The 27,051-nt window shown below is 34.0% G+C and overlaps 1 protein-coding gene across 1 annotated transcript; it reads left to right on the top strand.

The window, feature by feature from the left end:
* The first annotated feature begins 372 nt into the window (after positions 1-372).
* On the top strand, positions 373-27,011 carry LOC108916284 (O-acyltransferase like protein-like). Its single transcript, XM_018722496.2, has 11 exons — positions 373-509; positions 982-1,199; positions 1,295-1,380; positions 1,576-1,769; positions 5,793-5,965; positions 13,355-13,526; positions 13,602-13,795; positions 19,838-19,985; positions 21,084-21,255; positions 26,588-26,730; positions 26,815-27,011. The coding sequence occupies exons 1-11, from the start codon at positions 402-404 to the stop codon at positions 26,962-26,964; spliced, it is 1,758 nt and encodes a 585-aa protein (XP_018578012.1). The 5' UTR covers positions 373-401; the 3' UTR covers positions 26,965-27,011.
* Positions 27,012-27,051: the final 40 nt, after the last annotated feature.

The following is a 27,051-nucleotide window of genomic DNA, read 5'->3' as shown; positions in this document are numbered from 1 at the left end:
AGTATAGATAATCTACGGTCACTGGCCGCGGGATTCGAAACCCGGGCAGTTAGACACATCGATTTAAGTACTGACGCCTTAAACCGTGCGGCTATCGACCAGATATTACCTAGATTCAATAAATTAACGTGACATATCGACTATTTTGTGTCAGCCATTTTAAATTTGAGATTTTTTACTGCAAATTCGGTTTTAACGACCTGAAAAACATAAAGATTCCCTTGATGATTCAAACCTTTTTGGACTTTTGTCCAGCTTTTACGGATATCCGATCATTGTGCGCCGGTCCATATTTCTGTTTATCATATTGAGACTAGAAACATAAGGAACACTAGACGTAAATCTCTATTATTATTTGGTATATTTCAGATAAGTATAACATTTTGCCACCCATCTATAAAATGGAGGATTACAGGACCTGTATGGAAAAGAATGATTCGTATTGTAAAGTAGATATAAGATTATTGAACAACGGAAATGAGAATAACCAATTGTGGAACTTGATAAAGGTAAATTAGGATTTTTTCTGATATTTATAATTGTCCTTTCCTAGCTTTCTATACATATTAATTATTATTTTTCAGTTGGTAAAAAAAACATAAAATTTTAATGTTTTAGTTTTAATAAATATTCATTCATGTTTATGTACGTAACTTTTTTTCACTGCTTGAAATATATTTTATTTTCCATTGTCTAGGTATACCTACCTATAGTACTTAGAAAGAAATTTAAATGTTATACTCAAGTTAATATTAATTTTTGTTTGTAAATTTAATTAAGGAAATATTCCAATTACTTTCTCAGTAAACAAAATTGTTCAGTAATGTGGAACTACAGGTTATTATTAAATTTTAAGAAAGGGTAAAGTTTGGAATTAATAGAAATACAAGAAAAAAGGAAAGAAATAGAAAGTTAGGAAAACTTAAACTCTGATTTTTACAATAAAATACCCGTACTGTATAATATACGTACCTATTCTAGGATTCTGCCAATGGTAGACACAATTATGATCGAAGTTTCGTTCATAGGGCTATATGCCTCCCAAAGAATGAAACTGTTAATTTGGAGTCGACTAGGTATTTTTCTCAATTGCACGTTGAGAAAGAATTTAATGGAACAAATTTACTTGCGTTGGTAGAATACGTCGTATGTATTGAAGAAGATAAAGTTAAATTGTCCCTATATGACAAATTAGTAATGTAAGTTTTTTAAAAGGACAAAAAACTATTAGAAGCATAGGGCTCGCTTCATATTTACATTAATATTTTGCCAAAGTAACAATAACTTTTTTTAGATTAACTTTCACAGCATATATGTGTTTAATTGTATATGCAACCATAAAGGATAAACAGAAGAAGACAGGTGTAACAGGATGCACTAGTAAGTTTTTCACTATAATTCAAACCAGGACCCTTGTGACTTGATAAAATTCTATAGGGTGTTCATAGCAATTGATTGTGGATAGCAGGAGTCAAAATATCGTGCCTTAATGATCTTTATTTTCCTTTGTAATTTAAGGAGATTTTAGATTTTTTCCTAAAATTGGGTGATGGTTATTATTGTACTATTTTTCAGAGGATAAGGTTATAACATCGCTATCATTAACTTCAAATTGGAGGAAAATATGTAAGACTGAAGGAAATGAAGATTATACCAAACTAAAAGCAATCCAAGGAGTTCGAGTTTTCATCATGCTGAATGTTATTGGTTCACACATAGTATTTTGTTTTATGATAACGTATATCTCAAACACTAACGATGTTGAAGATGTGAGTAGATGTACAAAATATTGCTATTACTGTTGGTACTAATCAAATTTTTATGTGATTATTTGACAAAACTAAGAAAATAGTAGGTCTGCTAAAGCAGTAATAGTCCTACTAGCTAGTCGGGCATGTCATCAAACTTGAAACCGTATTAGCCCGAGAGTCCGCGGTACATTTTAGTAACCAATAGTACCAAGTGTCATTTTCATCCACATGTAAGGTCTTTTATGGTACATAAACTAAACGACCTTCAGTTGCCGCTCTTTGTGTAGAGGTGAAAGTAATAATAATAGGGCCAGCACCGCGTTGAAATATGTCAAAAAAAAATAATAGTACCAAAGCTGAAATTGCTTGTATACTTTGTTTATAACAATGAATGATAAAAAATCACGTTCAGCTGAAAAATGGCCGGTGGAAAACGCTTCAGCTGCACGTATAAATAGGTATGAAAATCCTATTAAAAAAATTTTAATGTTTGTTATAAAAACAAGCTTCAGGTGGCACGCATCGAGGGAATAGCCTTCAGCTGAGGTAATTGACTTTTATTCAGGCAGGTAGCGGGCCGCTCAGCGGGTCGTGCGTTTTCGAGAATTTCACGGTCAGCTGACGAGTTTTCCCCCTCACATAAGCCAGGTTATTTTCGTTAATATTATGCACATACCTATATTTGTGAAATTTAAGCTTTGGTAGAATAAAAAAATGAAGGTTTTTTTTTGCAAAAATGAAATTGTTCAAATATGTTCATTGTTACTCAGCAAAAAATATATGATTTTATTGAATGGCGACAAGATGTATAATGAGGATAAATTTTGCATAAAAATGTTTTTATTAATGAATCATTTTATTCGTCGCTATCATCGCTCCTCAATATCACATTTCTCGATATCGCTTTCATGTTCGCTCGAATCGATATGTGTGAGTATATTTTCTTTTTCCTCTGCTTCTGAAAAAAAGTACGACAATACGTACGATAATATTAATCCAGTGTAGCAGGTATATATGGTTTAGCCTTCGACTGTAGCAGGTATAGGTGAGACACTTACACGAATGTTGTAGTTACAAAAACGTCGCTCAAAATATTGTTGACCACAGCTAAAAGTTATTCCCCCGACGTGTGCTCACTTAAAGTTTGTTTTTATAACATACACGTTCTATACTATCATTAAAATCGATTTTACGTTTGGTACCTACTAAAAAATTTTTAAATATGATTTTCATACCTATTTATACGCACAGCTGAAGCGTTTTCCACCTCCATTTTTTCAGTTGAACGTGATTTTTTATCGTTAATTGTTTTAAACAAAGTATACAAACAATTTCAGCTTTGGTACTGAGGGTTGCGTTCGGTGTGCATCAAAATAAATCTATCTCTCAACGGCGTTCGCTGGAGAGTCCTAGTGTGGAGTCGCTCGGATGTATATGTATTTGGTCCTGGCGCCAATCTTCCGTGGACCTTTCCTGGAACCCTGGTGCGTCCCGCGTCTGTTCTTTGTCCCTGCAACTATTAGACTGGTCCGGCGTCAGGCTGGAACTCTTGACATAATACTTAAAATGGGTCACTTTCGGACATGTGTAACCACACACCACCTGCCAGTATAGATGCCATCACGGAACCTGCAGCCGGTCAGGGAAACGAAACCTTCTACTGGACCTCATGCCAATTCACTTGAGTGTGGTTGGCAGAAGTTGATGGGAGGCTATTATCCTCGTCCCTGGTACCCGCGTCATTCAAACAATACGCAGGTTTGACCCTGTCTATAGACACTTTAACTTCTCGACCACGCACTAGCACTGTGAATGCTTTGTCGTCGCGTTTGTGCACTGTGCCGTATAAATTGAGGTCCCATTTGCCGCTGTAAGCTATTACGTCGATATCGATCGCGACAATTTCACCAGCGCACGCGGATATACACTACGATCAGCACCCGTATCGACGAGAAACTGGACCTTGAAATACGTATCCGTAACGTACAAACGGCGCGGAATCGGGCACGGGTCGCTGTTCGCCATCACCGACTGCCCGTCGCGTTTCCCGAACGATACGTGCACGGATCGCGGCGCTCACGAGTACGGTCACCAAAACGTTGGTGATACCAGCACTGTTTACTGTCACTGTCACGGCTTCACGATCGGTCTTGCAAACGCGATCTATATTGTCGTCGGTCATCGCGGTTCACTCTTTGTGAATAGCTTTGCCATTGCCTGCGACATCTCCATCAACTATTGCTCGATGCGATCCAGCCTGTCGTCTTTTGGACGGGTATCATTTTCGACGTAGTTTTCTTCGTTGAGGCTCATGTTTGTTTGCTGCGTCATGTGAAATAAAAACCACTCCAATTGCACAAAAATCGCGTACTTTCACTTAACGACGGTTGAAAGATCACGTCGGTTAAAAGATCACGTCGGTTGAAAAATCACGGCGGGGTCACCACTTGAGGGTTGCTTTCGGTGTACAGCAAAATAAAACTCTCTCCCAACAGTAAAATAAAAGTATTTTTATTGAAAACAAAGTTAGTGAAAAAGAAGCGTTGTCAGGGCGAGCGTTCGCTGGAGAGTCCTGGTATGGAGTCACTCGCATGTATATGTATCTAGACCTGGTGCCAAACTGCCGTGGACCTTTCCTGGAACTCTGGTGCGTCCCGCGTCTGTTCTTTGTCCTTGCAACTATTAGACCGATCCGGCGTCAGGCGCTCGCTCTTGACTTAATACTTAAAGTGGGTCAATCGCAGACATGTGTACCCACAGTACATACATTTTGTCATTTTTCAACGCGGGGCTGGCCCTATTACTCCCACCTCCACCCGAAGATTGGCAGGTACCATGTAAGACCTCACATATGTGCGAAAATCAGCCTTGGTAAAATGACTACCCTCAAAATGCCACGGGCTCTCGGACTGTCCTACATAGTCCTACTAAAATTAGTTTCCCTTCTCTCTCCTTGTTGGTGGGGTGGAAGGTAACTTTGAAATCTTAAATAGCAACCCCTATTTTTATTGCAGATTCGGATTCTACGTCTAAAAGTACCTACGTAGGTTTTATGTGAAACATTTTTTCGATTCCTGATGGATGGCGCTGCAACAGACAAAATTCAATTCTTTTTTCAATTTCTGCAATAAAAATATCCACGTTTTATGTGAATACTCGAAATTCCTAGTCAAAAAAGTTTATTCATTTTGAAAATTTCGAATAACTGGGAAATTATTACCTGTAGTAATGAAAATGGTTGGCTAATAAAGTACTTTTAACGTAACCCAGGAACAACGACATGAACGTGATTGTTATTTAGGTTAATCCCTTCATCTCACACCTAAGGGTACTTAAGTTGTGAATCTCTTCGCTTCTCACTTATCAGAGTGCTTGATTTACATGAGTAATCTTTCAATTAAAATATGTACTCAAAATGATGATCTTCGACTTACACTGCACTTTTTAATAGGCATTTCAAATGACTTTACACAACTGAAAAGAGTGTAAAGTCTGATTCGCTCAATCATATTCTCACATGTCGTTGGTTCTTATTTGTAAACTTTGTCTTTGAGACAGCCCCACAAAAATAAATCTAGCAAAGTAAGATCTGGTGATCTAGTAGGCCAATTTACCGAACCACCTCTACCGATCCAGCAACCAATGAAATCGCGATCAAGTACTTCACGAATAGTATGCTGGACAAATATCATGTTGAAATCATATGTTCTATTGCACTTCTAATTGTAAGCTCAAGTCTTCAATGTTGGCAATTCATTTTGCATAGGCTCTCAGTAGGAGATCGATTACAGCGCCATCTATAATGAATCGAAAAAAATGTTTCAGACCAATCCTATGTAGTTTTAGCCGTAGTAATGGATTCAGCAATAAAAAATAAGGGTTCCCTTATAAAATTCCCTGCACACCTACAAGGAGGACAAGGAGACTCATTTTAGCACTACTGTATTTTCTCGACGGAATTTAAGATTTTTTAAACAACTGGTATATGCTATACCGATTATGTACCAACTAAGGCAGTTATAACTAAATTTATTGTTCCAGATGTTCAATGGTGCCATAATGCAGTACTCGTCAACTTTAACTACTTTTGTAATGCAGACGTTTTTTTTGATATCTTCCTGGATTGTAACCTTTCAAATATACAATATTTATAGAGATCATGGGAAATTTACTGTTAAACAAGCCTTTATTCTTATTATTAACAGATTTTTCAGGTAAGAATTGAAAACAACGGACACCACCACTCATTGACATTTTTCCACATTTTGTCTACTACAACAAATATTAATAGACACAAAATAAAGAACTAGTAAGTTCTTAAGTAGAATGTAAAGTTGAACTTGAAAACATTTTAAATATATAAAAATCATATCTTGCTACGTTTTCTACAAACGACGTTTATTATTAACACTTTCATTTTGTATTATTTTAAGAAAAAAATAAATATGGGCATTATAGTATCTGCTAAGTCAAGTTTTACCACTAGGAGGAAATTTAATGGGGGTATTTCAAGTAAAAATTTGTGGATGGATGCTGCGACTTTAATATACAGGGTGGCCAAATGAAAACGAAACAGAGCCATTTTTAGGGACTGCGTCAAGATTGTAGAAAAACGCCCAGACCCGTCGATTTTAGATTAAAGGAGGACATTCTTTACTGGTATTTTTGACTCCACCACTTTCAAGGGTAAGCATCACCCCAAAATATTTAAATGGCATTGGGGGTTGAGGAATATTTCTTCTTGAAAGCTCTTTACAACAGAATTTAAATTTTATAATCCAGCCCAATACTTTGAAAAAAATGTACATTTTAAAATTTAAATTATGTTTAGTTGCTTCCTTACTACTTAGTTGATTAAATGTACAAACTGATGACCGCCCGCTTCCATACAAGAATAAAGATTTTGTTCGAAACGTTCGCGCACATTCCTAAGCATTTGCGGAATAATTCGACGGCATTCGTCGACGATTCTTTGACGCAAATCTTCCAGCGACGCTGGCTGTGTTTTAGATATTTTACTTTAGGTATCCCCACAAAAAGAAATCAAGGGGCGATAAATCCGGTGATCGTGGAGGCTACTCAATGCTGCCTCTTCTCCCAATCCAATTCCGTAGAAAACGTTGGTTCAAATACTGACGGACAATTGACGTATAATGCGGAGGAGCACCGTCCTGTTGAAAAATTAAATGTTCTTCATCATACTCTGGAACATTTTCAATAATATCAGTCAAGGCAGGGTCAATAGCGTCTTCCAGTAATTGCAAATACGTTTGGCCAGTCAAATTACCAGGTAGAAAAAAAGGACCCACCAGCCGGTCACAGGAAATTCCAGCCCATACATTTAATTTTTCCGATTGCTGTGTATGCACCTGGTGAAAAACTCTTGGGTTTGAATCGGACCAATAGCGGCAACGATTTACCGTCCCGTTCAAGAAGAAAACCGTATTCATCAGAAAAAACAGATGTTAAAAAGGAACTGTGGATCGTTCCCTGCTCGCTCACTCATTATTTCGCAAAATTGCAAACGGCGCCGGCGGTCATAATCATCCTCATGAAGTTTTTGGACTAAATGTATTTTGTATGGATGGAATTTATTCTTCTTCAAAATGGTTTGTATGCTAGTTCGATTGATCCCAGACACAAATGTCAGCTGCCTTGTACTTAATGCAGGATCAAGATGAACTTGTCCCAAAACTGCAACTTCACTAGCTTCAATAACTATAGGTTTTTCAATTTCTCGTTTTTTTATTGGGTACGTTCCCTGTCTCTTGATTTTTTTTACTAACTATAGAACATACTTCCTCCTGACATGTCATTTACATTTACATTTAATAGCTGAGCACATTTATTGTTCATAAAGTAAAGCGAAATGATATCTACCCTTCCCGCAATGGAATAAACCATACTGTTTAATTTTCAAAAACACAATTAAGTAAACTACCAACCAACGCTTCCAAATAATACTAGAAAATAATTTGCAATCCACTAATTTTACGTTCATTGTGTTTTTTACAATTGTTTCTTTTTATGAAAGTGATAACAAATCGCCAAAAACCAATGTAACGCAAGAAATTCTAAATTTGTACCACCTAACTCGAATGACTGACATTTTTACCGTTACTAATTGTTTGTACATAAGTTTCAACTTTAAAATCATAATTCTTAATAAGTATTGGGCGGAATTATAAAATTTAAAGTCTGTTGTAAAGAAAATTGTAAGAGGTTTCAAAAGAAATATTCCTCAACCCCCAATCCCATTTAAATATTTTGGGATGATGCTTACCCTTGCTTAGAGGTGAAAGTGGCGGAGTCAAAAATACCAGCAAAGAATGTCCCCCTTTAATCTTAAATCAACGGATCTGAGCATTTTTCTACAATCTTGACGCAGTTCCTAAAAATGAAGCAAAATGAATTTAAATCATAATACAGTTTACTGATATTACATGTTGAATTACTGGACCTCTATTATCATGTTTCAGTTCAATTGGAATATTCAATGGCATGCAAATATCATTAATAGACGCTTTTTTTAAATAGATAATACACCACTGACAAAAATAAAAAATTAAAATAATAATAATAACTTTCTGGTTTTTAAGTATAGAAAAAAAGTTAAATAAGAAAATAAAAAAAGAGAAATAAAATAAGAGAAAATAAAATATGAAAATAAAAAAAGTTGTACATAGTTGTTACAGAGAGATACGAGTTTAATGGGTCTATATCCTTATATTTTTGAAAAGTTTTTTATAGACATGGAATCAAAAAGACAATTCAGAAAATTGAAAAATAATTTTGGTCTTCGAGATATGCATAAAATTTAAACTGAATAAAGATCAGTTATTCAGTCGAGACTAGACAGCTATTCAGAACAATGAAAATAAAAATAAAAATTTTATATTATCCATTAAGTTTTAAGATGTAACTCTGTCAACTGAACCAGTAACCTTGAAAAAGATAATAAATAATTATCGAAAGCTTGGTTTAAGTTAAATAAGAGTTTACTTTCAATCACCAATTGACGACATCCCCAATATATATATATATATTATCGCGAAAATTTCTGCTTGGAATACAGTAGGGAACCTCTCCGGACTGTAGCTTGCACTCCATCTGTGTCTGAACCCATATATTCCTGCACACGTCCCTCTGGTCATTTTGGAGTCGTCCGTAAACCATACTAGGCTCCATCTTTCCAGGGTATCAAACTTTTCCTCCCATTTGATTTGATCCTATATTCGAGTCTCAAATGGCTTGTGGAAATAAAACCTTGGAATCACCTTGTCATATACCAACCAAGAGTTGGTTCCGACGTAGATGTGTCCATGATCCTGGAATAGAGACTACCCCTCCAGTCGTTATTGTTTCTGAATTGGTATGCTGCTAGCCACGCCCCCGTTATACCCAAACAGGTCAATATCTGAATTTTATTCAGTTTTCCCTCGCTGTGGCATGTTGTGTTTTTTGCCACCATACCACAGCGCCAGCGCCATAAAAATCCTAGGTCTTACTATCGATGTATATATCCCGTATGACATCTTTGGCTTCAGCCCCCAGGTGCTCCCAATGAAGCGACGGCATACACACAATGTCTGCTTCGCCTTACTCACCACTTTTTCCATGTGTACATTCCAGGTTAGCTTATCATCCAGTATCACGTTTAGATATTTTTCTTCCCTGGAAAGCCGAATGCACCTCTCCCCTATTATAGGTTCAGAGAGTCCAGTCACACTTCTTCTCCTGGTGGAGGGTACTACGACCGTTTTGTCAGGGTTTACTGACAGTTTCCCTTACACCAGTCACCTATCCATTTCAAAGCCTTTTTCATGAGTTCTGAAACGATGATATTATGTCCCCCTAATATGAGCACGACTAAGTCGTCCGCATAGCCTTATGTGTAATTCTCTTTCAATTAAGGCCCTCCAGTGCGCCGTCCACCACTAGTCCCTATAATAAGGGAGACGGTACGCCTTCTTGGGAGCAGCCCCGGCTTATCGTACACTGAGATGTCTCTCCCTCTCTCTGTTAGTGTCCAGTTTCTCAACATGGTATCTATCCAACGACACAAAGCGTCATCCAGGTCCTTGTTGCCAACTGCCGAGTTAATAGATTCGAAGGGTGTATTATCAAATGCCTCTTCAATATTTAGAAAAGCTGCCAAAGCTACATCTTTATCGTCCATCGCCTTCTCTATCCTAGAAACTAGGTTATGAAGGGCTGTGTCGACTGATCTACCTGCGTGATAGGCATATTGGTACCTGTGTAGAGGATTTACCCTTAACACCCCATCCCTTTACCCCGAATAAAAGTTTTACATTATTTTTTGCCTATCTACGTCCCTATTTATATCACTCAATCAGGTGTAAAATCAGCTTATATTCCATTTTGTAAACTATAATCAAGCACTCGAGGTTGTGAAATTATTGGCATATTTTACATAAACCAATTAAGTCAGATGAGCCGAAATCGCAAAGTGCGAATAACCGACCGCACATCTTTTTCAATTGCAGAAACCTACCGCTATCCTCCAGGTCTGTGCAAAAGACGTATTTAATTTTTTTTATAGTTTGACGGTCATGTGGATTATACCTATAGGTTATCCTACTTATTTCAAGTCGTAAATTAGTTTTATGTAAGGTAATGCGAAAATGTTATTTAAAAATATTTACAATAAAATATGTGCTCTCATCCCATATATTTTTTCTAAATTAATAAATAAGAAAATATATAAAATAATAAAGGTTTCCATATGCAAATATAAAATATAATTGTGAGCATTAATGACGAATATTTTTAATTGTTATACGAGGAATATCAAGGAGTGTTATAAGAGGAATTGCAGAATTTATCAATATTAATACATTAATATTTTGATATTAGTTGTACTTATTATACGCTGCCGCTGCAGTTGCAGTCGTTGTTATTGATTCTATTGATAACAACAGCAACAGCTGCAACAACAACAACAGTAACAACAACACCAACAGCAGCAGCAACAGTGACAAATAAAGCACACTCCATACTGNAGTCGTTGTTATTGATTCTATTTAAAACCGATTACTTGAGAAATCCCTTAAAAAGTTAAATAAAGGTTTAATTTCAGTAAACGCAGATGCATGATACAAACAACATATTATCCTAAATGATTCTAAGACTCTCTATTATTTATAACACAACACATCGCTACTAACAAATGGTGGTCAAACTACCGAAAGTGATTATTGAAAAAGGTCACGAAGTATTAGTAAGAAAACTATAATCTAGTCCTTAAAATAATAATTTTACTATTTTAGATTATATATGTATTTATGAGTACCATTTTAAACGGTTTTCCACATAATTAAAAAAATTTAATTGCGATCCTGACAGATCGAAGGACACCGAAATCAGACCGAAAACAGATCAAAGTGCCGACGGCGAGTGAATTTGCTGGTTAATACGTGTTGTGATCAAAACGGAATGAAGGGCTATTTTTTCTAATGTCACGCTTTCATAGAAAATCGGACTTCACATCGTATAATAGATTTTTGCGTACGTATCACTCGCGGCATAATTTTGTTGCTGTTTTATGTTGATTTTGCATTAATTTAATATGTTTAGCACCAATTTAGCTGATGAAGTGACTAAATAAGAAAACAGAGTAGAAACATACTACATTATGTTTAGAATTTTACAACGCAGTGACTGTATGCAATTGTTTACTTCATTGGAATATGTAAAGTAACTAAACTAGGCCAATGTCAGTGCTTTAAAAAATAGTAATAAATACGTTTAATTGAAAACTTTAAATGATTTTGAAAAAAATTTAAAGGGTCTTAAAAAACTTGACCCTCACTTAAAGTTATAACCCTATACTACTGAAATTTAAAGTGCGACTCCTTAGTAGTTAAAAACAACATCTGACCGATCTTTCGTTTCACATTGTATACACTTTTTTTGCATAAAATATTTAAGGCGAGTTGAACTAAATGAAGGTGACTTTAGTGATGGATATTCTCGAATTATGCACGAGGGAGAGTTGCGAAATTGTCAGAAATCGCTCTTTCAACATAATGAACTGAAACTTTATATTCGGGCTAATCTTTTAAAAGGAAATAACGAAATTCGATGGGCGCTATTTTGATTGACAATCGAAGGAATTTTTTCCCATATGGTACAAACCTTTTGGATAGCGTTGTATAGCTTGCATATTAATTGCATTTTTAATTGCAGCACATTTTTTAAATAACTTTCTTTCTGATTAAGATAATGGAATGAAAATTGTAGGTAATCATCATATAGGGGGCTTTAACTATCATATTTCATCAAAATCGGTTATAGATAAGGAGTTTTCTAAATTCAGAAATTTTTAGAATTTGTTTTATTCCTTTGATATAGGTATAGTAAATAATATTATTTTTTTGAAGAAAAAATGTTTACTTTTTTTCGAATTCTGCGTAGTTTAGTCAGAAATAATTATTTTTTAAATAATGTATGGCTCAGAACAATAACTTTTTTCACATAGCAGGCATCTTTCATGGTGACAGTTTCATTGTAATGATACTAAAGATTGTCACTTCCGCGTGCTATCGTTTAAATTCTTACGTTTCTTTATCTTCTTAGTTGTGGTCTTTGTGTTTGACTTTACATTTCATTCGATTTTTTTACAACCATGAACCATCACGAGCAGACGCTCTTCTTACACTCGCAGTAGGATTACGTTAAAAAAATCCTAAAATCACTTCGTCTTGCATGAATTTTCCCAAACAATCTTGCAGAAGGTTGCCTTCTATCAGAAAAACGTTGTCGATACTTTTTTTAAGTCGCCAAACTATTTCCATTACAGAAACCATAAATAAAATGCATATCAGCATATTCACGGTTAGTAAAAGGATGATGGTTCATGGTTGTAAAAAAATCGAATGAATTGCAAAGTCAAGCACAAAGATCACAACTAAGAAATGTAGCAATCGTATCATTACAACGAAACTGTCACCATGAAAGATGCCTAATGTGAAAATGTTTAAAAAATGTTAGTTCAGAGCCATACAGTATTTAAAAAATAATTATTTCTGACTAAACTACGCAGCATTCGAAAGAAAAGTAGAAACATTTTTTCTTCAAAAAGTGTAATTTATTAAAAAATAATATTATTTGCTTGACAATTCAAAGGAATAAAAAAATGTCTGTTAAGGGTAGTTAGAAAACTATCCTTATTTATAACTGATTTTAATGAAACTTATGATAGTTAAAGATCCTTATGGTATGATTAATACCTCCAATTTTCATTCCATTATCTTGATCAGAAGAAAGTTATTTTAGAAAATATCCAAATGATCCCTTTGGAGAGCCATCGCAGTAACGGTGCTCCGTAGGACTTATAGGATATTATATATATAGGAACTTTTTTTACTATTTTTGGCTTTACTTTCACCTACTTAAATGTACAAACTTTTCCAAACACCCTACATATTAACCATAGCCCCTAGCCGTTGCTGATACTACCAATTTAGCAACATCACATAATTTCTTAAATAAACGTAGGGGAAGTTCTAATTCTGAAACTTATTTATTGATTTTAATTTACGTTCGTCAAAATAGAAATTTATACCCCATATATTTTTTAGAATTGGAATATGTTTATCTGTAGCGTTACATCTATCAAAACCTTCTCTGAATAGATTATCAGCCGTTGGACCTCTTACTTTTGATAACATTTACAAGATTCAAGAATCTTGTGAACACAACTGGTGGCAAACTTTTTGTTTTGTGAATAACTATTTATATATCGCGGATATGGTATGTATTAAACAAACTGATTTAAAACACAATGCATATGTTTGGTATAATTTCGCTATAAAATATTTTTTACAGTGTCTTCCCCCATCATGGTATTTGTCTGCGGATTATCAACTATACATTATGGCAGTAATAACAATCTATTTAATTTTAAAATTTGAACTGTGTGAGTGGAAGGTTATTTGCTTCTTAATACTTTTTTCCTGTATGTTATATGGATCAGTTATATACGTTAATGAAATGGACATCATTGCGAGAATTAATATTAAGTAAGTGCTCTGAACAGATTATATTAATATTCATAAGTGACAGACACTCAAAATTGTGTGACTAATTCGCAATGAGGCGAATTGATAACATCCCCATCATTTTTTTTTAAATTGCAACCCCTAATTCTTTCCATGTAGATTTTGTTATTCCAAATTCATAAGTACTTCGTTTATATTCACATATTTCTTTAATACAGGGTGATTCAGTCAGAATGTATTAATTTTAACCATGTATTTGAAAAAAAAAATTCGACCTTTTAAAAGATAAGATAAATTACCCCTCAACTCCTGCTAATTCGGCGCCCTACTTCGCATCACATTTTATGAGCTGGAACGCCAATGGACCACAGAACGTTGACGTTGAAGCGAAACAGAGTTGCCACATCAGTACCACATACATAATAATAAAATAACATTATTTAGCACTTCAGGGTGTTTATCAAATCTACCACCGTTAACATGGACCGCATTTTTTTTCCCAGAAATTTGGAGATCACGTCATACGTATGGAAAGTTAGTTTATTTCGTATTGTTTCTATTTTGAAAACACGAAAATGGTGGTTTTATACTGAGAATGTTTACGAAATGCGAATGCCGCTGAAGCAGAATAGTATTTCGACAAGGACCATTTCATGGCGGTTGAAGATATACAGGGTGTTTCAGGATTAAATTGACAAACTTTAAAAAGATATTCCTCATAATAAAATAAGAAATTTTTTTCCAGAGACGCTTCATTTTCAAAATATAGGGCGTTAAAGATTTTTTTAAAAATTCTAATTTTTTAAATAACTTCTAAATGAAGAAGGCTATTTAAGCCAAATTTGGCATGACACTTCTTCTTATAAGGTACCATTTTTCCATAGAAGTAGAAGTCCCGCAAGCAACCAATGGCGTAGTTATGGGGACTCAGACACATTAAATTATTAAAAAAAATTAATAAGGCCCTACTGAATATAAAAATTGATACTGTTTTTAGATAGAACAGTTTGTTATTCACAAAAAGTGTACATTCACTTTTTTTCCTAACTCTTATAGTTTCATGGCAAAATTGATTCTTCGGAAGGGTGCTTCTGGATTCTGTAGATAAACTTTAAAATGAACCTCAACAAAAATTTTCTAGTAGGCTGCTGTCAAACAATATTAATTTGACGTTTTAAATGTTAATTTGCGAATTGTTGCATAAATTATCCATTAGATAAAGCGTTCAAACTAATAATAAAAATAAGTTTAATAATTCCGTCCATATTTTCGAACAATGAATATGCTGATATGGTCCTCTTTGTATACGGTTTTTATGATGGAAATGCCACCGGCGGCGGCTCGCCGTGAATATGCAGTAAAATTTCCTCATCGCAGACTACCTACCAGCAAAGGAAACATTTTCAACGATATTCAGTCGTCTCACAATCAGACAAACTGGGTCTTTCGGTATTCCAACTTATGCTGATGGACACTTCAGGACACAGTAAGATCGAATACTACATATTTTAAACCATTTCAATGAAAATCCATCCACGGATGTCAGAAGATCTAGCTACGAGCTAGGTATTTCGTCAAGTTCCATTTGGAGGACTCTTCGGGCTGATGGACGCCATGCGTACCATATCCAGCGTGTGCAACATTTATTGCCTCAGGACATACGATGCAGGCGCGTGTTTTGTGACTGGATGTTAAACCAAGCAGAGAATGATGATCAGTTCACGCAAAAAGTAATGTGGACAGATGAGGCAACATTTACTCGAAGGGGAATTTTAAACCAATGGAACAACCATATTTGGTCCTACGAGAATCCACGGGCGGTAAGGGAACATAGTTTTCAGCATGAATTCCAATGTAACGTATGGTTGGGTGTGTTGGACAATACTATAGTTGGTCCCTACTTCCTTCCGCATCGGTTAAATGCTGACATGTTTACCGAGTTCCTTGAAACTGGTTTTCAAGAACTGTTAGAAGATGTTCCGCTTAATACTCGAATGAACAGTTGGTTTCAACTAGATGGTTGTCCTGCCCATTTTGGTATAGGTCCTTGGGAATGGTTAAACATTAATTATCCCAGGAGATGGATTGGTTGTGGAGAACGTGCAGCGTAGCCCGCACGTTCACCGGACTTGACACCGAGGGATTATTTCGTTTGGAGTGCTGTTAAACAAAAAGTCTACGAGGTGCCAGTTGATACCCTAGCCCTAGATCCTAGAAGATCTAAGACAGTGAATAGTCCAAGCGTGTCGAGAATTAACTCCAATTCAGTGTCGATCGGCCACTACCTCCATAATTGGATGTCGTGCATTTTGAACAAAATATTTTTTAAATCATTTCATTTTTGATTCACTTTTCGCTTTGTCTAGGCATAATATTAATTGGTAATTTTTTGGTTGTTTCAATTTACAAATAAATTTTCATGTATTGTTTGCCATCTTATTTAAAAGTACACAACACAAGTAAATGAAGTGACTACAAACCGCCTGAAAAAATTTAGGAGTAATGCAAGGGTCGTTACGTTGTCGCATTACGACATGTCACATTAGATGTTAGGTACTAAAATATTTCTATTGTTTTCATCATCATTTTTTTTTCTAAAAAAAAACATCCTATATCTCAAAAACGAAGCATCTCTTAAATAATGTTAATACTGTTGGTTAAACCCAAGGGAAGAGGAGACAAAAAGGCTTATTTGACTCACACATACTCGAGACTAAAACCAATTTTAATAGGTACTATATTTTTTTAAGTTTTACGAGTTTATCGACAGAATCCAAAAGCACCCTTCCGAAGAATCAATTTTGCCATGAAACTATAAGTGTTAGGAAAAAAGTGAATGTACACTTTTTGTCAATAAAAAACTGTTCTATCTAAAAACAGCATCATTTTTTATTTTCAGTAGGGCCGTATTAATTTGTTTTATAATTTAATGAGTGAGTCCCCATAACTCTGCCACTGTTTGCTTGCGGGACTTCTAATTCTATGGAAAAAATGGTATCCTATAAGAAGATGTGTCATGCCAAATTTGGCTTAAATAGCCTCCTTCATTTAGAAGTTGTTTAAAAAATTCGAATTTGTTTAAAAATCTTTAACGCCCTGTATTTCGAAAAAATATATATATTTTATTTTTTTCTTATTTTTTTATGAGGAATATCTCCTTAAAGTTTATCGACTTAATCCTGAAACACCCCGTATACCAAGGTCTGGAGAATGTTACGAAAAAACTCACTTAACCCGTATCGTTTTCAAAAAGTTCAAGCTTTAGAACCAGCTGATTTCCCCAGTTGTGTTGACTTTTGCAATTGGTTTCAAAATCGAAAAGTAGCGGATCTCAACTTTGTTAACTGAATGAGTATTGTTTAAATGGCACTTTAAATAAATAGGTTTAATTACAGAAGCCAATCTGAATATCTCTAAGTGAGAAACATAATTTTTCAACTTGTTTTCGCAAATTGTAAAATTGCTCTCCTTCTCCAAAAGTTCTCTATGCCCCATGTCTGGCTATTGAGATATGGCATACCTGAAATCTCACCAGCCGCCACTGCTCGGAAAATTAACATTAAAAACTGTTTTTTTTTTGAAAGGCATACCTACTCTCGCAAAATGTTTAAATATGGCAACGTTGCACCAGGCCGACATCGTAAATGAATCAACGCCGTCAGCGGTCAGGAGCGGTCCGGGGAGGAGTTTAAATAATGATTTGAAAATATAATTCAATTTTTTTTTAATTGCGTATTGGTATTCTACTAATTTTTCTCTATCTCCCGTTAAAATTAATTATATTATGACTGAATCACCCTGTATATTTTGTTATCAGATATCGTATATTTACTTTATTTTGAAGACATCAAATGAAATGTTCCTCGATGCCAAAAATGTAGATATACAGGCTGTTACAAATTCGCTTCTCACTACAAGGATCTCGGAAACGGTAAGAGATACGAAGTAGCTTAAATGGGGGCAAAGTTGCGTAATCAGGGGACCAACATTATGCATCTAAAAAATCAAGGCTAACATGATTAGTTTTCGAAATCTTTAAAAAAAAAACGAAATTTTGGAAATTCGTTTTTGTTTCATTTCTATCTTGTTCGAGGTGATATTGAAACAAGAAGAACACTTCATCATGGCCACTTTTTCCCCTCTATCGAATGGCATAATCATTTTTTATAGGTAACATTTCGTCTCTCCAGGACCATCATCAACTTCATTTTTTTAAATACGACCCTAGAAATTTTATTACATTTTTGTCAAGTCTTCATGACCCCCAATACTGTACCGCGTCAGCCCGAACCAGATTAAGATGTTTTGTCTCGAAAAAATTCATCTTGTGTATTCGTTCCAAATTTATCTAAATTTATTTAGATTTCTTTGTTTATCGAATTATCCTACACCGTAAGTGTTGTTAGGCCCTGTGAAATCCATCTAGTTATTTAAACTATTACCACCACGCGTTACAATAAAACATTTATTATTATTAACATTACTACAATTTTAATTTTATTATGACAAATTAATTCTTAAAAATGCATATGAACAACCAAAACGCCAACTGAATATTATTCTTTAAAAAACTTCAGTAAATGTTCAAAAACATTTTCGTTTTGGCAAAAGTTGAAAATGAAAATCAGCGTAATATTATCGGAATTTATTATATCTGTAACTGCAACTGTGAAAGAGTATGTCAGATGTATTTGTATGAATATCCTGAAAAAAATAGATCGGTATTTGTTTGAATTTTGAGCACTCGAGATGCCTAGAAATAACTATGGACACGGGAATAAAACTAATTTTTTATTTTAATACATGGTGGTAATAGTTTAAATAACTAGATGGATTTCACAGGGTCTAACAACACTTACAGTGTACCATAATTCTATAAACAAAGAAATTTAAATAAAAAATTCAGATAAATTTGGAATTAATACACTGAAGATAAAATTTTCGAGACAAAACGTCTGAATCTGGTTCAGCTGAGGCAGTACAGTATCGGGGGTCATGAAGGTTTGCAAAAAATGTAATAAAATTTCTACGGTCGTATTTAAAAAAATGAAGTTGGTGATGATCCTGGAGAGACGAAACGTTACATATAAAAATTGTTTATGCCATTCGATAGAGGGGAAAAAGTGGCCACGAGAAAGTGTTCTTCTTTTTTCAATATCACCTCGAACAAGACTGAAATGAAACAAAAACGGATTTCCAAAATTTCGTTTTTTTTAAATACTTCAAAAACTAATCATGTTAGCCTTGATTTTTTAGAGGCATAATGTTGGTGCCCTGATTACACAACTTTGCCCCTATTTAAGCTACTTCGTACCTCTTACCGTTTCCGAGATCCCTGTAGTGAGAAGCGAACCTACCCCTACCCTCAAACCGTCAACACGTTTTTTCCATACAAGTTTTCTATACATTAGTTTTCAATAAAATTCTTTATTATTACCGTTGAGAGAGCGTTTATTTCTTGCTGTACAGCGAAAGCAACCCTCAGAAAGTGTTCTTCTTTTTTCAATATCTCTTTAAACAAGGCTGAAATTAAACAAAAACGGATTTCCAAAATTTCGTTTTTTTTTTCAAATATTTTGAAAACTAATCATATTAGCCTTGATTTTTTAGAGGCATAATGTTGGTCCCCTGATTACGCAACTTTGCCCCCCTTTAAGCTAGTTTGTATCTCTTACCGTTTTCGAGATCGAGATTGTAACACCCTGTAAACAGGTAATAATTGTCTAAAATAATAAGTAAATACGATATGACTAAATTTTTTCATAATAACATTTCTAAATAAAAAAACCTAAATCTATGTTCCTATGAACAAAACGTTGGTGATTGCATATAAACAAGCATATTGATGAAAATTTTGTTCTCTTATCAGGAACATTTATTATATGTACATAAATATATGCATTTTATGAGACATCCACTAATATTAAACTCCACCCTCGATACCACAGCAAAATATGTACATATTTACCTTTCTTTACCAAAATACACAATAGAAAGTAATTCACTTTTTGTGAGCTTCTAATATTGTTTATTATTTCTAAATAAATATGTTTGAATCAACAGTACCTTAAGGAGATTTATATTTACTCGATCAGATCCTATAAGGATCTTATACAATTCGACATACTCCAACTGGACCACGAGTCTTGTAGGTATATTACTGGGAATGATATATACGAAGAATAAAAACCGCAATGTCACCAACAGCAAAGTGAGTATATCTGTACAGATTGTGGATAAATATTGCTCCAAGTCTTTTGTATACGGACATTTCAACTATGTTAAACAAAAATTAGAAAATAAATGATATCGATAGGATTTCCTTTTTTCCTTGAGGGACGTGTATCACAAATGCGTCCCGAATAACGATAGGTTGCACCATTTTGAGGTAAAATTACTGCTGCAACACATTTCATTCGCAACATTATTTGAAAATGATTGATAATCAGTATATTTTTTACATGAAGATGTAAAAATCTTCTGCATTGATTGCTAAAAATAATTATACTATTTGTATTAAACTGTAACAATTTATAGGTAGTGAGTTTTTAGGGATATTGTTAGACAAACATTTTATTTTAACTGGCAAATGAAAAACATAATTTAGTTGTTATATGCTTTAAACCCAGTACTCCTGCTTTATTGATTTTCCCTTAACTTTATATTTATAAGTTATATATTTTTCTAGGGTTTTGAAATTCTATTGTTCTTACTTTTTATTTGTTTTGTTTTTATAATATTACTAATACCATAACTTACACAATAATGTCATTTTTTTCATCGATTTAACTCCCAAACAGCAGCTTATCGATATGATTTTAAAATTTCTTATTTTTAAAGCAAGCAGTGGAAAAGTCTATGTACAAAAAATGTTTAGGATGTAGGATGCACCATTCATAGGTTAAAAGGCCAAAAAGTATTGGCAAAATTAAGCGTATTTTGAACAGTGAAACATAGGTGAAAATCATTTGATATGATGTCGCATTTATTTTAATAAAAGGTATACAAACTAACAAATTCAATCTTTTCCTAAGATTGTAATTTTTTACCTTTATTAGTAAACCATGCATCCTATAAAAAACACTCTAAAAGGTACAAATATGTAAAAAAAACATCAAATAAATAATAACTATTGCAAATCCCCAATATCTTAGCAAACCAAATACCAAAATTGGTCCTCAATGGTCCTTGAGTAATCGGTCAAAACCTGTGTCTGATTAAAAATCGTTTTAGGAAAAATCGTTATTCTCTTTGTTTGTGTATGTATGTTAAACTGTTATTTAATTATCTTACTTTATAACTTTTTCAGTTTATCTGCGTTTTGTGGTTGTTAATATTTTTTGGCTTGCCTTCTGCTGTAATATTTATAGCCGACTATGAATTTAGAGGAATTCAAGCAGCAATTTTGGGTGCCTTGGTGAAACCGCTATTTTCTTTGAGCGTTGGAATCGGTATTTTAGGAATGTCACACAACATAGGAGGTAACATTTTATCAAACGAAATGCAGTTTTTATCAATTTAAAACAGCTAAGGAAATAGATCAGATAAAGTATAATCACTAGAGAGCGGACAATGTGTGTCTTTAACCCGAAGAATAGGTCAAATTTTGGTAGAGATGTGTACGCATTCAAAAATGTATTGTGTATAAACTATGCAAAATATAATTATTATGTATAGCAAATATATCGTATTATCCTCGCGAAGATTTGTAACCTTTATTTAAAATCCATAAATCATGTGAACAAGTTAAATAACGAGAAAATAATTAAGTTAATTTAGTTCTAAAGAAATGAAATGACACTCGCGCCTATCTCTAGTCCATCCGTCGACATCGGTTGCGTTTATCGAATTCCTATTGGTCAGAATTCAAACTGCAGCCCTGTTATGAATGGAGCGTGAGTTGGACTATTCTATCATGTGCGTCGCCTGAGGCTATTCGTTACATTGACTCCTAATTTCCAATTTAAAGAACGACACTATTTTTAACCGAACTTTATTTAATAAATATGTAGTATACAATTTCTGATTTTCTAAATATTTTATAACGCCTAAAAATGTATGTACCGTGGAATTTTCGTGAATTATCACGTAAATTTCCAATGCATACCCGACACGCCACTGCGTCATGGATAATGTATCTAGGTTTATGAATGACATATCTATGTTCAAGGTTAAAGACACAAATTGTCCGCTCTCTGATAATCACAGCCTAATCGCCTGATTAGTTAATCCAGTCTTAATCGTGACTCAAAATACCGGGCCTTAATTATAAAAAATTACATTACAAATAAATTCATTTTACAAAATAAATATTAAGCACCATTAATATAAATAGAAAAAAAATTATAATACAATTGGGAATAATGAAAATTGATCATATGGAACAAACAAAATAAGGGGTAAAAAAAGATTTTAAATATTAATATAATAACGCATGAAGTCGCTAACACTATAATAGATTTACCAATAAAACTTGCTAAATTTGCAAATAATGTTTTAGATTTATAAAAAACGTATTTGAAAATACAAAAGATTATTTATGGCGCAAAGAAATATATTAATCTGAACAAACAAATATCCATTATAAAGTATACACCACTTTCTTTCATGCTTAGTGTTACTTATACAGTTACATTTACTCATATACGAGTTGTGGTTAGAAAATAACGAGATTGATGCTACTACAGATAAACTACGCATACGCCAACTGTGTAGCGTGTAGCGCAGATCTTTCGATTACCGACTTAACCGCATCTGCAGACATACTATAGTAGGATCATATTCGATGCAAACTAATAAATCATTATCTATCAAGAGATACAGTTCAATACTCTTTTAAGGGTTTTAGAAATTGAATAATTTCTTTATATATTATGAAGCAACAAAGGGATCAGTTCACGTCTGGCACCCTTGTTCCTACAAAAATTTCTTTATTCCCATAAACTATTTATTTTAAATGTAATTTATTATAAATCCAATTTTTTTAAATTCCACATATGTACTACATTTTACCTTTGTACGCGCCACTGCCGTTTACTTGTTTTTTGGAGGTGCTCTCTGATTTACGACCAAGCTCGCCAGGTTAGTATTTGACGTATAACCGACCACTTCGTACACTCGATGCACCTGGGCGATTACAGCTACTACCAGAACACAGTGCGTATGCAGCGGTATTTCAAATTTTATATTCAATTTCATTTTAAATTTGAAATGGTTCATCTTACGCCTCCTAAAAGTGATGACACGATTTTCCTTTGATAAAAAACTGACAACTTTTTGCTCTACTTTGCATCGAATACGATCCTACGGTTCGACCGTGGCATTCGTTTGTATAAGATCTATTTTTTGTTCTGCCGAAATGATAAGTGTTGAAGCAACGAATTGTCGTAAAATTTCATTTAAAAAAATGAAAAAACCGCTATTGAAACTTGCCTTTCATTAAGAGAAGTATTTGGCCATGAATATTCATCACGTGTGAAATACTGAAAAAAATCACTAATCTGATCCGATCTGACCATCGCGTCGGTTCGTCGAGCTATTGCTAAAACTATAGCAATTGACTAAAAAACTAATCGTAAATCCTGAAACTTCCCTCGAGTGAACTCTAGGTTTCCACCTATAGAATAATTGAGAATTCTGTGGAAGTTCAAAATTAGCTCCAACTAACTCAGTGGTCAAGGGGGGATCGCTTTCAGTAAGTTATAGAACTTATTGCCCTGCTATTCACTATTTAGGCGCCAGGTGATTTACTACTCGGACAAACTTATATCCTCTAAGGAATATTGGAACTAATTAAAAAATTCAGCAAAAAGGTAATACATTTATTAAAAGTATCAAACTTAGTCACAGAGACTCTACTTCTAAGTTAAAAGAATTAGTTAAAATTGAGAAAACTACTTTAACAATTACTAATTACAACAACCAACTGACAGGAAATGAAAATATAGGCTATACACGAACATAGCGATCTGAATGTTAAATCTTCTGGCCGACACAAAGCACCTCTCCGGAACAGTTCACTGGGCAAATAGTTGCCTGCCTCTTAGTGCATCAAAATGTTATCAAGTGGCTGGTCGAAGGGACTGGAACATTCCATGCCAATGGTGGTGTACAGCAATAGGCTTATGGATGCCAATAGTGGTGTATAGGAATAGGCTTATGGATGTGAAACCAGCGACAGCTACGGTTATGGTAGGGATGGCAGTTGGCTATGGCGATGATCAATACCCAGGCCGTGGGCGAGTACTTAGTCTTCCTCGTAGTTGTGTCGGAGGACTAGAGCGGGGTAACATGTAAAATAATTTAAAGCCAGATCACCAAGAAGATACAATATTTAAAAAGGCAAAATTTAAAAATAAATACAAAGTGAATAGGTTAATATAACTATGCTAACTTATACTAAATGATGATTAAAATTTTAATCAATAACAGGGATTAAGTCTCACCCTGTATACAAACATTTGAAGAAAGTTTGTACTAGCGCAAAGAAAAACAAACTGATGAAAGTTAACTACAATAATATCACCCTGTGTTAGAATAATAATGAATAACAAAAATTGCAAAAGTGAAGTTACGCGAAATGAAAATTCCGAAAAATTTGCAAAATCGTATGGTAATTACTCTCGAAAATTTCAACAAAGGACTGGTGAAAAAGTGTGGTTAGATACGAAATTATATCAACCGATTGACAGTGACTCTACTTTACAAAATGGCTGCAACTGATATGACGTATGCTGAAAGGTCTAGAATATTCGATACTGACAAAGTTGAAAAAAAAAACGATCACGTTAAAAAGAAAAGATATACATTAGAAATGGTAGATGGAACAAATAAATCTTAATAAATCTATATTTCGGCAGATAGGCTACGCACGGAATATTACGACAATCAGTGCAAATGAATTCCCTGTGTCTCCAGAACCTGCAGGAAATGCATCTACTCTGAACAAGCAAGCCCTCGCAAATCAGTAAAAATCAGTAAGAACTTACCTACCTGAGTAGTGCCAAAGCAAGGGGGAAGGTCCTCAAATTTCGTCTAAGACAGCTACAAATTTACTCTAGTTCAAAGAACCACGGGGAAATTCACCAACAAAACCTGTAAACAAACAATCACAAACCAAAAACAGTGTGATTACACACCGCGAGAAATAAAACCAAAATAACGTATCTGCTCGAAATATACAACTCTACTTTACGATAATTTAATTCTTAACACCACTTCAAAATAAAATTATCCGATAACCGAGATTTTATTTGATATTCCAATTTTCCACACGCCTAACCAAAAATCACGTTCGCGTCTTTACGAGTCTCGAACCGATCTCTAAGTTGTTGTTTTTCATTTCCACATCAGCGCCATTCGTTGGTAAGAATTTGGCATTACAATTAGGCAACCATATTTACGCATGCGAGGGTTAACTAATGGTGGTCTACTAATAAGCTGTAAGTTAAGGCAATAAATGGTCAGTCTCCATTACTTACCGTATACCAATGTGATAATAAATGTAACGAGCAATTAGATCGTTACAATCCATGTATTGGATGAGCTCAAATTCACCAAGAGCTAAAAAATTCTGCATTAAAAGAAACAAGATATCAAACCGTTGAAGCTGTAAAGGAAAAACCGCACCCGTCATGAACGAGTTCACAGAAAAAGACTTCCAGCAAAGTTTTGCAGTATCAGTTTCGTTATTTTATAGCCACACCTCGTATAGTCAAATATCTGCATGAAAGTCAGCTCGTGACTTTTCACAGTAAATAGGCAAGTTGTTTCTAGAAGTGTAAATATCTTTTTTTTTGTTTCATTTTATTTGTTAATTAATTTGTTTATCAATCAGTAAGTTATGTTATTATCATAACTGCATTGACATTTTACAATAATTAATAACTGAAGAAAATATGATATTCCTGATAGGCAAGTTAGAAATTCAATGAAGATCACATCAATCTTGCGTCTCGTTAGTTATTAAATATTATTATCATAATAAATACTCATTAGCAAATAATTGTTATACAATTATAAAAAAATGTGAAGTTTTTATAATTCGTTTAAGAAAAGTGAAAGAGGCCCGCCCTGGAAGTTAAGGAATTTTATGTCCAGAAATAATAATTAATAGTATCGCCAATTCCTGCAAATCATTTATTGCGGCCTTTTTAAATAAATATAAGCACTACAGATTATCTAAACATTTAAATTTCTTTACGAAAAGCTCATGGACACTAACAAATAAATCAGCGATCGCATTATCTCGAGCGTAGACGTAACGGTTTATCATTGTTCACTGGAAACGAATCATAAATATTGGTGACGCCAAAATTTAGGCAATTTTCGTTACCAGTACCAGTCGTGCATTGTTGGTTGCCTAAGCTCAACGGTGACGTGGCTTGTATACATTTATGAAGGCTCTGTAAGATGAAAAGCAAGTACTACCCTGGAATGTACGGTTAATGACAATGCCTTACTAATTAGTGTTAGCGACGTCATACTAGACCTTAGTAAAATAGACAACAAATGGACTAATTTCATAAGAAACTAATTTTTCTGTTATTTGTATAACGGGATATGGTCACTATTATCTACATTTTAAATAGGACTACTTGTTTGCTTATTCATTAATAGTTGCAAAAAAAATAAGAATAGAAGTCCTTATAAGCACGTGTTTGGAAATGATTAGATTTAACTTTTTTGTAAATTTCTTTCTGGGATTCGAAATGCTTTGCAAAGTAGTGTGTATGATAGCTAGTTGTCGTAAAAATCTATATTTCATTTATTTCTTTTAAATTTAATATAATTTATTTAATGCAATTTTTTTAGGAGTTATTAAACGTATATGTGAAAATAAATATGTTGTGCTGATGAGTAATTTGTCATTTTCCGCATACGTATTTCAGTTTGTTGTTTTGTTTCCTAAAGGAGTTGGTACTTATTCACTAATGGAATTTGGACAAATTAAATTGGTAGGTAATACAAATAAATTTAACTAAATTTATATATTTAACTTTTTACTAGTGAAATTAAATTAAAGAACCTTTATCTTTCAGATTAAATATATCTTGTTTATTGACGGACCATTGTCAATAATAATTGCACTTATTTTTGCGCTAATAATTGAACAGCCCGGAATTAACTTGCAAAAGATATTCCTGCCTCAAATTTCACGTGAAAGGAAAGGCCAGCAGAAGAGTCAATGAAAGGATATTTTGTAAGATTTTGTTATTTCAATAAATGCATAAGCAAATATATTGTGTTTATTTAAAAATAAAACAGGTTACCACCCG

This window comes from Anoplophora glabripennis, unplaced genomic scaffold (genome assembly GCF_000390285.2).
Source record: "Anoplophora glabripennis isolate ALB-LARVAE unplaced genomic scaffold, Agla_2.0 scaffold1471, whole genome shotgun sequence".
NCBI classification, from domain to species: Eukaryota; Metazoa; Arthropoda; class Insecta; order Coleoptera; family Cerambycidae; genus Anoplophora; species Anoplophora glabripennis.
Note: the sequence above shows the minus strand (reverse complement) of the source record. Positions and strands in the feature narration are given on the sequence as shown.